This window comes from Cololabis saira, chromosome 1 (assembly GCF_033807715.1).
Source record: "Cololabis saira isolate AMF1-May2022 chromosome 1, fColSai1.1, whole genome shotgun sequence".
Lineage (NCBI taxonomy): Eukaryota > Metazoa > Chordata > Actinopteri > Beloniformes > Belonidae > Cololabis > Cololabis saira.
This window is the reverse complement of record NC_084587.1, coordinates 55,742,049-55,755,272: the sequence shown is the minus strand read 5'-3', so window position 1 is coordinate 55,755,272 and position 13,224 is coordinate 55,742,049. Positions and strand designations below refer to the sequence as shown.

General features: G+C 45.6%; 1 protein-coding gene across 2 annotated transcripts in view; it reads right to left on the bottom strand.

Moving 5' to 3' along the window:
- The window catches only part of LOC133448822 (metal transporter CNNM1-like), a 31,913-nt gene that overhangs the window by 9,624 nt on the left and 9,065 nt on the right, over window positions 1-13,224 (bottom strand). For both annotated transcript variants that reach the window (XM_061727726.1, XM_061727716.1), the window contains exons 2-6: window positions 3,846-3,989; window positions 3,598-3,738; window positions 1,999-2,168; window positions 1,818-1,908; window positions 79-224 (exon numbers count right to left, since the gene is read on the bottom strand). In XM_061727726.1, coding sequence (XP_061583710.1) covers window positions 79-224; window positions 1,818-1,908; window positions 1,999-2,168; window positions 3,598-3,738; window positions 3,846-3,989 — 692 coding nt within the window. The remainder of the gene's footprint in view (window positions 1-78; window positions 225-1,817; window positions 1,909-1,998; window positions 2,169-3,597; window positions 3,739-3,845; window positions 3,990-13,224) is intronic.

The window sequence follows — 13,224 nt, the reverse complement described above, 5'->3', positions numbered from 1 at the left end:
ACAACAACCGAGCACAAACTGTGGGGTGTTTTACAGCTCACGGTGGATGAAAACCAGAACAGGAGTTTGAGCTGGAACCTTGAGGATCTGAAGGGGAGTGAGCTGTCTGACGGAGTAGTCCGGCAGGTAGACGTTGCTGCCTCCGTTCAGCTGACCCACACTTCCTCCGTACAGCATGGACTCGGAGCGATCCAGGCCGCTGCTGCGAGAGGGAGACCTGTGGACTACAGCACAAATCTTTCAGCTCAAGGGTACACAAAAAGTGCTCCTTTCAATCAAACCGTGAATGGATTCAGGGCAAGGGCGTAGGTTTGCATGGGGACGGTAGGGACATAAACTACCAACTTTTCAGGAGGCTCAAATTGTCCCCACCAACTTTTAAGCAACCTTATTTGCATTATATAATGAGTTCAGATATATAGGTCATTTAGATTGTCTTCCCAAATGTTGTAAGGATAGAATTGACCCTACCATTATTAAGTGAATTGTTTTCATTATGTTCAGACTTACATTTACCTCTTTTTACTTGCTGAATTTGCCGGTCCATTTTTTTTTCCTCAAACGCACGTTTGTTTGGCTGATGGTCTTAGACAAATGTTTATTTTTTGCATTCTGGATAGTTAAGAGATTATTAATAAGTACAATTAATACATTTATTCTGTATGTTAATATAATTTAAGTTATGTTAAAATATTGCAATTTAAATTGCTAATAAAATCCTGGAATATTCTGGAAGTTTTCAAAATGTTTCTTTAGTAGTTTTTGAAAACAAAGGTTCGAATCGAACCGTCTATCAGGTGAACCAACACACATGAAAGTCAATAGTATAAGTCAATACAGATTTATTTTGCATTGATCATTAAATTAGGTTCTTATTCGTGACAAATGTAGCCCTGACCCCCGTTCACCCAATCTGTTTGGTCTTATTAATGTCCCGTCCCCAGCTAAAAGTGAACATGCAGGTTATGCTGTTATATCGTCCCTACCAATGTTGAGACCAAACCTACGCCCTTGATTCAGGGATGCCTACTTAATTTAACCCTGTTTAACTGAGCTGGTCAGCGCTAGAAGCATTTATCTGCTCCTTGAAGGAGCACTCCAGTTTGCATGCTTTCAAAATACATCAGATGTTATGGTTCAAGATATCGGGACAGTTTTAATCCACATTCACAAAATGCATAGTGTTCACAGCCTTCGGTTGTAACCTGGGATTTGCTCTCTGTTTCATCTCTGTTCACCTGGCTGACTGGTTGTGTATGCCAGAGGAAAACCATTTCAATGATCTGGAAGTGCCCGCAATCCATCATTTTAGCACAGATGGTTTGGGAAGGAAACAACTAATAGTTTCATTCCACCAGCTCATAGATCTGATCACAGTTCCTGGAGACCAGTTAGGAAGAATGGAGGGATGGAGCATCATCTTACTCAAACCCTCTGATGCTTGCACATGCAGAGACATTTCTAAAGTGCTCCAGCTTTCAGGATAAGTCTGTAGAATCCTGATGAGAGATTTAGTGGAATAAGAGAAACTTCCAAAGGAAAAGTCCTTCCCAGGAAGATGTGCGGCCGTCGTTACCAAAGACGCTTGAGCAGAACCTCAAATGAAAAGAATACATGCTTACACAGCTGGGATGCTTTAGTTTATCAACATCAGAAAACATTTAATCAGTTCAAAACCCTTTTATTGCTCGAGTTTGAAAGTTTTCCACCATCACAGTGTGACCTGGAACATTTAGCAGATGTTGGTCTTCTTCAGGGCCTGATGACACTCGCCTGTAAGTTAAAGGTGCATTTATTCAATTCAATTCAATTCGTACCAGTTGGCATGATGGCGGGAACGCCAAAGTAGGAAAAAGCTCCATTCTCAAACTTCAGTGCCTCTTTACCAAACTCCACCTCAACTCGACCCTGAAAACAGAGAAACGGCGTGTCAGGAGGACGTGCTGCTGCCGAACTGCACTGTGACATCACCGCTATGGCCAACAGTGTTGACGTTACCTGCAGCACTAGGACGAAGTAGTCCACCGGTTTGTTGCGCTGGAACAGGAAATGCTGCGGCGCTCGCTTGTTCTTCTCGTCAAACTGGAGCTCCTGCACCACGCTGGCGTGCTTGATCAGCCTCAGCAGGATCTTCTCTGAGATGTGAGCAGGTTTAAAGGGCTCCACCTCTGACGAAGAGAGGAGGAAAAACAGAACAACTTGTTTTTCCCATAGTCATATGTGTGATATGTTAAATGAGGCGTCCCCTGGGAGCTGGTCCAGGCAGGTATGTTGAGCAGTGTTTTATGTCTACTTTAGCCTCTAAAGCGTTTATTCCGGTGACTCCCTCTCACTCATGACGCCCAGCCTGATCTGACCAGATACGAGCGTTGGTGAGAAAGGCAGAGAGCTGACTGTGTCACGAGTAGGTTGGTTAGGACCCAAACGCAGGAGAGACCAGGAGGCAGGAGTTCCAAAAACAGGGATTTATTATGCCGAAAACAAAAATGAAAGCGCTGCAGAGCAGGGGCGTCAATTGGGTATGGCAAAGTATGGCAGCTGCCACACCTCGGCTTCAGGGGAAAATGTAAATGTTTGATTTTTAAATAAATGTATGGAATCACTCTGTGTCTATTTGTATTGATTATTCTATTATTTAACACATATAAAATAACTACAAATGCAAGTGAGAACAACATTGATTTCACTAGGTATTATCTTTCCCAACACTTGTACCCCCCCCCCCCCCGCCAACTCATATCTTGAAATGTGATGTCCCAGCGTCCCTGACGACAGTGGTCGCTAGGTCAGTCTCGTTTTTAGTGCACTTTGCAGTGTTACTAACTTACAAAAATGAAAAGGAAGCAGGAAACCCTGCATTTCTTTTTTTTAAAAGAAGTCAAGTGATGGTCCAATGTTGCCCCAGCAGCGGAGGGAGAAGGACCAGGTAGCGAAAGAGGGAGTCAGGCTGTTAACGAGGCTGTTAGCCACTCCATGTCCACGTGATATTGTTGCACTGACATAATGAATGAAATGAACAGAATGAGTTAAATTGCGTTTGTCAGTCGTTGCGTTTGTTTTTCTGCTCTCTAACTCTGCTCTTGCTGTCCGTGGTGCAGAAAACGGATGCGTATTGCGTAAAGGCCCATTGACTGAATTGATCAACTCGTTGTTAAAGTGTAGTGTTCATAGTTAGCAGGATGTGAGTGAGACTGCATTTGAAAAAGTTCAAATGTTCTTGACCACACAGATAAGCTACATAGCAGACCTCTGTGATGAGTATTTTCTGGGCATGTTGATTGATACTGTAGTTAAGTTCTGTGAGTCGTAACCTTGCCGTACCTTAGCTTTGACTGAATTGACGCCACTGCTGCAGAGCAGGGTTAACCAAAACACAAGAGCTTACAAAAAACTGACATGACACGAGGAGGGTGGGAACAGTACGGACCAGCAGGGAGCAAGAGAAAGACAGACCAGATATACAGAAGGGTTGACGAGACACAGGTGCAGACAAGCAGGGCAGATGGAAACAGGGAAGTCAAGACGGAACTGAAAAACAGACACGGGTTTCAAAATAAAACAGGAAGTGAAAGCAGAGCGTGCCAGACTGGCTGGTACCTGTAGAGAGGAAGCGGTGCGTGGCCAGCAGCAGCTGAGGGGACATCTTCACCTTCATCTCATTCTCTGACAACTTGAAGATGGAAAAGTCCTGCTGCTTCTGCTCGTGGTGGGAAACACGGCGCCTGGTGCGATTGTCCGCTGAGATAGACACCAACACACACATGATGATTTTAAAATAATCCAGCTGTTCTTAATCATGTTTAAACCCCCAGATATTTGTCGTCCAAGCCTGTTTGCATACATACTGTACAGGTCTGTCTCATCCAGGATCTCCGACTTGATGATTTCCTCAATGACATCTTCCAGGGTGACGATCCCCATCACCTCGTAGAAGGGGTCGCCCTCGCCCTCGTTGTTCACTCGCTGCACAAGGGCCAGGTGGGACTTCCCTGGAAACACCAGCAAGGACGGTTTGATCAGTAGGACTCACAAACGTGAGACGATGCAAGCGCTTGATCTGAAATGCAAGGAGGCTGTTTGCTTTGGCAAAGCACCACACAATCACAGCTAAACTGTGGGACTGGCCATTTCTCCAACTGATGCATCAGCCTTCTCTCGCCAAAATGACTGATTTGCTGATAACTAAACTGAAAACAGAGCAATAATGAGAAGCCTGGTTATATTTTTTGGCGATTGCTGGAGTTGTGGCCTCCTGGACAGACATCTCCGATGTCATTCCCGGAATCTGCCGGAGCAAACCCCCACAGTTTGGGAGTCATAAGCCCTAAACGTCTGATTACCAAATATGAAGTCAGGTCTTTACGCCAGAGACATATTTGAACAGACTACCATGTTTTCCAGTATTGCAAACAGAGTGGGTGACTGGTCTGGACGGCAGGCGGACCCGTATCACTCGTGCCAGAGAGCCCGTCTCTTGGAAAATGTGCACAATACAGTTTGTGATTGTCTTGCTGACATATCTGAGGTCTGATGATGTCATGTGAATAAAAACATTGATGTTGCTCCCGCAGGTGTAAGATAAACATCTCATCTGGATGAATCTCATATGCTGGCTTCCAAACAAGGTTAGACATGATGAGAAACCCAAGGGTCTCCCTCCTCTGCAGCCATTTTCCAAAGGTTGGTTTCCATTTTTTGTCTGTCAAAACACAGAGCAGTCTTGTACTAAACATGCTCCCTCTGTGTTTTCCTGTTGTGTTGCAGAAATGTTTCCACGGAGCTGCTTGAGGGTTTCAACTTTGCACTCTGGGTACAAGAGACTTCCCAGGATTTTTCAAATCTTTTGATTATGTCATTTAACTTAGAATGATGAGGTCCTTAGACGTTTTTAGAATTTTTGAGTGAAAAACAAGTTATTTTCAATCTTTCAATGACACATCAATATCAATATCACATCAATAAGGAAGGTAAACTTTGTTATTTGCTTGGAGATTTCAACATCAATCTGATCAATACTGAGAGCCATTCTGCTACTGTTAATTTTCTAAATGTATTATATTCATCTTGTTTTTTTCCTCTTATTGATAAGCCAACCAGAGTAACCTGTAAAACAGCTACTCTTATTGATAACATTATAACTAACATATTTGATTATCCAGGTAACTCACGAATATTATATTCTGACATTTCTGACCACTTTCCTGTATTTCATATCACTAAAATAATAGTCTCAAACACAAGGGTTCAAATGTCAGAATAGGCTTTCGAAAATTTAATGAAGATAACATCAAATGCTTTGGAGAAATGCTTGGAAAAGTAAATTGGGATGATGTTTATGATCAGCAGCATGCCAACAAGGCGTATCAATCATTTATTCATAAGTTTAAGACCGTATTCAATGAGTGTTTTCCACGTCTGAGCCTAAAAAATCAATAAAAAATATGGTTTTAATAAACCTTGGTTCACTACTGGATTCTTAAAATCCTCAAGGAAGAAAAACAGATTATACAAAAAGTTTATTTCTAATCCAACTCTTGTGGGGCTTCTTTTCCTCTCCTGCACAATTATTTGTCCTTGTATTGTTAATATAATTACTGTTTTATCATTGTGCATATGGATAAAAATAAACTAAAAAATAAAAATGTTGCTGTCATCCACGCAGTAGTGGAACATGTCAGAGCTGGGCCGGGGGGCGGGGCATATGACCGGGGGGCGGGGCATATAACCGGGGGGCGGGGCATATAACCGGGGGTCGGGGCATATGACCGGGGGGCGGGTCATATAGCCGGGGGCGGGGCATATAACCGGGGGGCGGGGCATATGACCGGGGGGCGGGGCATATGACCGGGGGGTGGGGCATATGACCGGGCCGTTTGCAGCAATTTATCACAGACTCCCATGTTCTTGCTGCCAGTGTGTCTGTGATTGTTCTAACTGTATCTACCTGTAAACCTGTAAACCTGCTCCTGACCAGGATGCAGCTTCTGGCGGGCCCGGGGATGAATCTCTGCTAACAACGTCAGCTTCATCTCCCACAGGAGGAGGATTAGGGCCAACAAAATATGCGTCTAGTTTGGGCAATTTGGCTTTTTCTTGCTCCCTTTTTTCTTTTTCTTTGCGTTTTATCGCTCCACTTTTGTGTTTCTAACGTCCGCTCATGTTTAGGCTGTAGGATTACTGCTCTGTTGACAAGTATGACGTTGATAGACGGCTGTTGATGACGAACGATTTTACCAAAAATACATCTGGAGATTGACTTGCAATTTTTGTTTTAATGTTAACTGTGAGGATGAAGATTTCAGCACAACATATTATACAATGCTAATGCTACCTAATATGAACCAAGTGGTGCCACAAAAAAAAACTTAGGGGTGGGGCCTGCTGCCTCAGGGGCCCCATTGGGCCCCAGGCCAGGGGAGTAGGGCCCCCCCAGCCCCCCCTGAAGCCCCGCCCCTGCATCCATGTAAACTCCTCTCCAGCTGGATGCTTTCACTGACCTTGTGAGTCTTCCATTTTCTCTGCGTTTACTGGCTCGTTGTGCACCATGTCATTTATGAGACATGGAAACAAAAATACATGTTCTTCTGCAGATTAGCGGTGTATTGTCACAGCAGATTGTATGGTTTCAAATTTAGACACCGTTTGAATGAAGTAAAGCTGCGTCCTCTTACGAGCGTGTGTGACTCATCCTGAGTGGGAGTGGGCTCTGTCAGTGAAGCTGCAGCAGGAGCAGAACCAGCGGGAGCAGAATCAGCGGGAGCAGAACCAGCGGGAGCAGAACCAGGAGCTGGACCGAGTGGGTGTGACAGCGGGGACGAGTCAATACACAAGAGGCTCGGTGGAAAAACACGACGCATCAACTGACGTCAGCCAGGGCGTGCAGAGCAGAGCTGCTGCAGGGGGATGACTGCGTTTCCAGAGAAATGGAACCATTACTAAACCGCGGAGCGTCGTGGGAAAAGAAAACTGATTTTAAAGGGGACCTATTATGGTATTCGTATATAGGTATGGTATTTTGCTAAATAAATTAGAAATTCAGCCTCTGATCCATGTCTTTATCTTCCCATTCTCTAACCTCATTATCTATGCAGGATTCTGAGTGGGCGGGGCTATGATAATGAGGCTCTGTGCTGATTGGCTGCCTGAATGACGCGATACACCGCTACAGAAAAATGGTGGAAGCTCCAGCCGGCGGAGTTAGTTGTGGGCGTGGACGGGAGCAGAAGCATTGGCTCGTAGATCCACATCACACTGGAGGATCATCCGGGCGGCTGTACAGACACTGCAGAATTTGGTTGTTTCCTCCTTCTCTGAGTTGGCAGGCTGAGGGGAGACCACTTTATATATGTTAAAGCAAGAAAAAACCTGTTTTTCATAATAGGTCCCCTTTAAATGTGTTTATCTGACACCAACATGCATCCAATTGGTGAGAAAAGCCCTGCTGTAAACACAGGAGTGGAGTGGAGAAGTTCCATCACTGACATGGTTAGATAAAAATGAGTCTACAATACGAATAAGTGTTGATGTGGAGTCTCGGATGTAAAATAAGTGGCATCAAACGCGTGATACCTGCACACAAACTTTCAAGTGAAAACGGCGGGTCCTTGTGCGTTCGATGCTTCATCTCGGCAGGCTGGCTCAGCGTCAGCTTCCTCACCAACACGTACACACTGATGCTCACACCTTCACACTCACACACCCGTGCACAGTCCTGGCAGCGCTGCATTCAGATAAATAGGCCAGGCACACAAACCCACTGCAGACTGAGGGAGGCTGGAGTGGGGTTCCTTCCTTCCGTGTGAAACCGAACGAACGGCAGTGTCAACCAGGCATGGTTCTCATTTGACTGACTTGGACAACTAAAGGTTCAAATATGTCAAATAAAAACGGCAGCAGCTTCTCAGTTTGTACCTGTCTCTACAGTTCTAACACTTACAAGTCTAAGTCACATGGAGCTATTCTGAACTTTACTGGAGACATTTGACATTTGAGGTGAACTGAAAGGTGAAGCACCTAACAACCTTGGAAGCTGCTGGTTCGACTCTGGCTAGGGTTTGCTTGTTCTTGTGCTACCAGGGGTTTTCTCCAGGTACTCCCACAGTCCAGAAACATGTACGTGATGAAGGTTTCTGGAGTGTACGGCAGAGAGATGCTGCCAGGTGGGAACAGCGGAGCAGGAATAATGCAGTGATGCGCTGCTTCCTATGTGACCCGTTGTCCGCTCTTCAGATTCATCTGGATAAATGCATAAATCCTGAGTATGTCGTTGAATTAGGACAGGGCTCGGCAACCTGCGGCTCTAGAGCTGCATGCGGCTTTAGCGCCGCCCTAGTGGCTCCTGGAGCTTTTTAAAAAATGTTTGACCTTTTTTTTTCCTTTTTTTCTTCTTTTTTTCTTCTTTTTTTAACTTTCTTTCTCTTTTTTTCCTTTTTCTCTTTTTCCCTTTTTTTCTCTTTTTCTTCTTTTTTTAACTTTCTTTCTCTTTTTTTCCTTTTTCTCTTTTTCCCTTTTTTTCTCTTTTTCTTCTTTTTTTCTTTTTTTCTTCTTTTTTTCCTTTTTTTCTTCTTTTTTTTCTTCTTTTTTTCTCTTTTTTTTCTCTTTTTTTCTCTTTTTGTTCTTTTTTTCTTCTTTTTTTCCTTTTTTTCTTTTTTCTTCTTTTTTTCTCTTTTTTTCTTCCCTTTTCCTTTCCTTTTTAATCTCGACATTTTGACTTTTTTCTCGAAGTGCATAATGAAAAAAAAATCTTCCCCCAGTTATAACTAATATAGAAACATGCAGCATGTGTTGGCTGATACAAGACTTTTCATTTTTTGCGGCTCCAGACATATTAGTTTTTTGTGTTTTTGGTCCAATATGGATCTAAAACATTTTGGGTTGCCGACCCCTGAATTAGGATGATGCCCAGTTCCTGTTTGTGATTATGGCAGTGGGGCTAATGTAAGGCTAATCTTACGTCACAGGGACGAGGACTTGACATCACAGCACCAGCAAAACAAACGTTAAGCAGCAAAGGCTTAAAGCTTTACTGGGTCATAGTTTGGGTTTGAAAGGTTTGCAGCCTTTCATATACGTAGTCTTCTTAAGGTCCTGCACTGTGACTGTGACTGGACCTTGTGGACCACCTTGATGTTTTTCTATTGGACTTTTGCTGCTGTTCTTGAACTCATTACCCGTTGTGGACAGGTTTCAGACAAACTGCCACTGATGGCCTCACATTTAGGAAGCACTGAAGACTCCTGGAAGGTCCTGATTCTGCAGGCCCACATCATCATACCTCCACCACTGTGCTTAACAGTTGTTACAGGGTGTTTGTGCTAATGCGCTGTGCTTGGTTGGTACAAAACATGGCTGTGAGTTACAACCAAGCAGCTGCACTTTGGCTTCATCCTCTGAAAGGACTTTATTATAGAAATCGTGTCGTTTGCCCAAAACACAACTTTACAAACCCGACTTGAGTAGAGATGTTCCTTCTCGAGAATGGAGGCTCCCTCCTGACAACCGTCCCAAACAAGTTACTCTTAAGAAGCCTCTTTGTAGTTGCCAGATAACAGTTAATGATGGATTCTGAATTAGATTCTGATTTAGAAATGGCCCTATAACCATCTCTGACTGACGGGCAGCAATAATATCTCCTCTCAGGTCATCTCATCCTCTAATTCACAGCAGCGTGAGGTCACTTTACTCTTCACATACTTCTTTTTCATTTTGTTGTTCATTTGAGGTTACAGTAATGTAACTTTCTCTGTCACATAATAACCACATTATAAATTGAGTTTCTGATTTGAAACCTAAATTATGCAAAACATAAATGAAAAAGTTAAATGAATACAGGTAAAAGATGGCGAAGACAGAAACTGGAACACTGAATATTTTATTTTCCCTCCTGAGGAAGTGACAAAAAGGAAGAAAAAGGAAGGATAAAGCTTCAGAGGGGGAAAAAGTAATGATTAAAAAGGTTTATACTTTACATGGGATCAAAGGGCATGAGTGTCCATGAAATTAAAGAATGATGTTGCCACGGTGTCAAAATCAGTTCAAGTATTCAATTCAAGTATTAATAAGATAATATGAAGTTATTATTTTTATAGTGAAAGAAAACCAGAGGTCTGGTATTTTTAACTAAGACTGACTCATTCAAGTCCTAGTGAGGGAAAAACAAAAGAAATAAACCATCCCTCCACAGATTAAGCAAACTCCTCCAGGAGCCGTGTGATGCTCGGGTTCAGCTCATCTGTTTGAGCGACACTGCTCTGAAACGCTCCCTGCACCAATGCTCCAAAGCTCCAACGCTCCACCGCTGTCATTATTCCCGCCGACGACCGAGTTGCCCGGCTCGTCTCAGTCGTGCCAGACTCACTGCTTAGCATTCAGACCAAAGATCCTCTGTAGCCTCCCCAGACCTGCACGGCCAACTCTGCAGCACCTTTAAGCGCCGTTATCCCAAAGTTTGACTGGTTTCTGTCAGCTGTCATTTCTGTTATGGAAGCAAATAACACAGTATTGCTCTGAATTACAAAACTCAATTTACTTCATCCGATCTCTCAATTACTACTTTTGTAACCTCTTATTCCGTCAGCCAGCGTAAACTTTGTTTCTTTCGTTCTTGTCATTTCTGTGCTAAACGTTGATCTGCAGGACGGGGGTAACGCTTCTGTGTGGCCCGCGGGGTCTGACATCACTCTCCCAGGCAACTAAAACCCCCAGCACAGAAACAGAGACGAGGCGGTGATGCCAGAGGAAATACTCCCGAGACAAAGGAGCAGCCTGGAGGCCTGGCAGAGCCGGGGGGGAGTGGGCACTGGTGCAGAGATTATGTCAAATCACAAGAAAGCTGCCATCACGGCTCAACTTCTGACCTTCTGTTGCTCTTTCATCCACGTTGTTGGTGGATACATAAAAAGAGTCTGTAATGATTTAAAAACATCATTCATACCATATCTTATTCCTAATAAAACATAAAGAAAATACCTGATGTGGAAAGTGTGACATTTAGCCAATTCATGAAAAATCTTGGTTCATTTTTCAATTTGATGGCAGCAACATGTCTAAAAAAAAGTGGGGAAATGGGCAACAATAGGATGTTTTTGTACGTGGTAATAAAAATAAACACTTCAAGGAACATCTTGCATTTACTTAGGTTAAATGTCAACAGGTTGTTAAATGACGGGTGGAGAAAGAGCCTCTCGGGAGTAAAGATGGAAGGATTCACTGATCTGACAAAAACTGCATCTACAAATTTTGAAACTCCATCCATCCATCCATCGTCCACCGCTTATCCGTTCCCGGGTCGTGGGGGAAGCAGTCTCACAGAGATACCCAGACTTCCTTCACCCCAAACACTTCCTCTAACTCTTCCTCCAGCTCTTCCTCCAGCTCTTCCTCCATCTCTTCCTCCAGCTCTTCCTCCAGCTCTTCCTCCAGCTCTTCCTCCAGCTCCTCCAAGGGGAGTCCGAGACGTTCCCAGGCCAGCCGGGACATGCCTGGAACACCTCCCTAGGGAGGAGGGACATGTCTGGAACACCTCCCTAGGGAGGAGGGACATGCCTGGAACACCTCCCTAGGGAGGAGGGACATGCCTGGAACACCTCCCTAGGGAGGAGGGACATGTCTGGAACACCTCCCTAGGGAGGAGGGACATGTCTGGAACACCTCCCTAGGGAGGAGGGACATGCCTGGAACACCTCCCTAGGGAGGAGGGACATGCCTGGAACACCTCCCTAGGGAGGAGGGACATGCCTGGAACACCTCCCTAGGGAGGTGGGCCATGCCTGGAACACCTCCCTAGGGAGGAGGGACATGCCTGGAACACCTCCCTAGGGAGGAGGGACATGTCTGGAACACCTCCCTAGGGAGGAGGGACATGCCTGGAACACCTCCCTAGGGAGGAGGGACATGCCTGGAACACCTCCCTAGGGAGGCGGGACATGCCTGGAACACCTCCCTAGGGAGGAGGGACATGCCCGGAACTCCTCCCTAGGGAGGCGTCCAGGAGGATCCGGTACAGATGTCCAAGCCACCTCAGCTGACTCCTCTCAATGTGAAGGAGCAGCGGCTCGACTCCGAGCTCCTCCCGGGTGACCGAACTCCTCACCCTATCTCTAAGGGAGCGTCCAGCCACCCTGCGGAGGAAACTCATCTCTAAGGGAGCGTCCAGCCACCCTGCGGAGGAAACTCATCTCTAAGGGAGCGTCCAGCCACCCTGCGGAGGAAACTCATCTCTAAGGGAGCGTCCAGCCACCCTGCGGAGGAAACTCATCTCTAAGGGAGCGTCCAGCCGCCCTGCGGAGGAAACTCATCTCTAAGGGAGCGTCCAGCCACCCTGCGAAGGAAACTCATCTCTAAGGGAGCGTCCAGCCACCCTGCGGAGGAAACTCATCTCTAAGGGAGCGTCCAGCCACCCTGCGGAGGAAACTCATCTCTAAGGGAGCGTCCATCCACCCTGCGGAGGAAACTCATCTCTAAGGGAGCGTCCAGCCACCCTGCAGAGGAAACTCATCTCGGCCGCTTGTATCCGCGATCTTGTCCTTTCGGTCACTACCCAAAGTTCATGACCATAGGTGAGGGTAGGTGCAATCGAGAATAAATCGAGAGCTTCGCCTTTCGACTCAGCTCCCTCTTCACCACGACGGTCCGGTACATCGACCGCATAACTGTGGATGCTGCACCGATCCGTCTGTCAATCTCCCGCTCCATTGTTCCTTCACTTGTGAACAAGACCCCGAGATACTTGAACTCCTCCACCTGGGGCAGGACTTCTCCACCCACCCGGAGAAGGAACACCACCCTTTCCTGGTGGAGAACCATGGCCTCGGTTTTGGAGGTGCTGATTCTCATCCCTGCCGCGTCGCACTCGGCCTCAAACCGCCCCAGCACATGCTGAAGGTCCCGGTCCGAAGAAGCCAACAGGACAACATCATCCGCAAAAAGCAGAGATGAAATCCTGTGGTTCCCAAACCGGATCCCCTCTGGTCCCTGGCTATGCCTAGAAATCCTGTCCATAAAAATTATGAACAAGACCGGTGACAAAGGGCAGCCCTGCCGGAGTCCAACAAGTCTGATCTACTGCCGGCAATGAGAACCAAACTCCTGCTCCGATCATACAATTCAATTCAATTCAATTCAATTTTATTTATATAGCGTCTAATACAGCAGAGTTGTCTCTAGACGCTTTACAGAGACCCATACCCAGAACATGACCCCCGAGCAGTTATTACATAAACAATG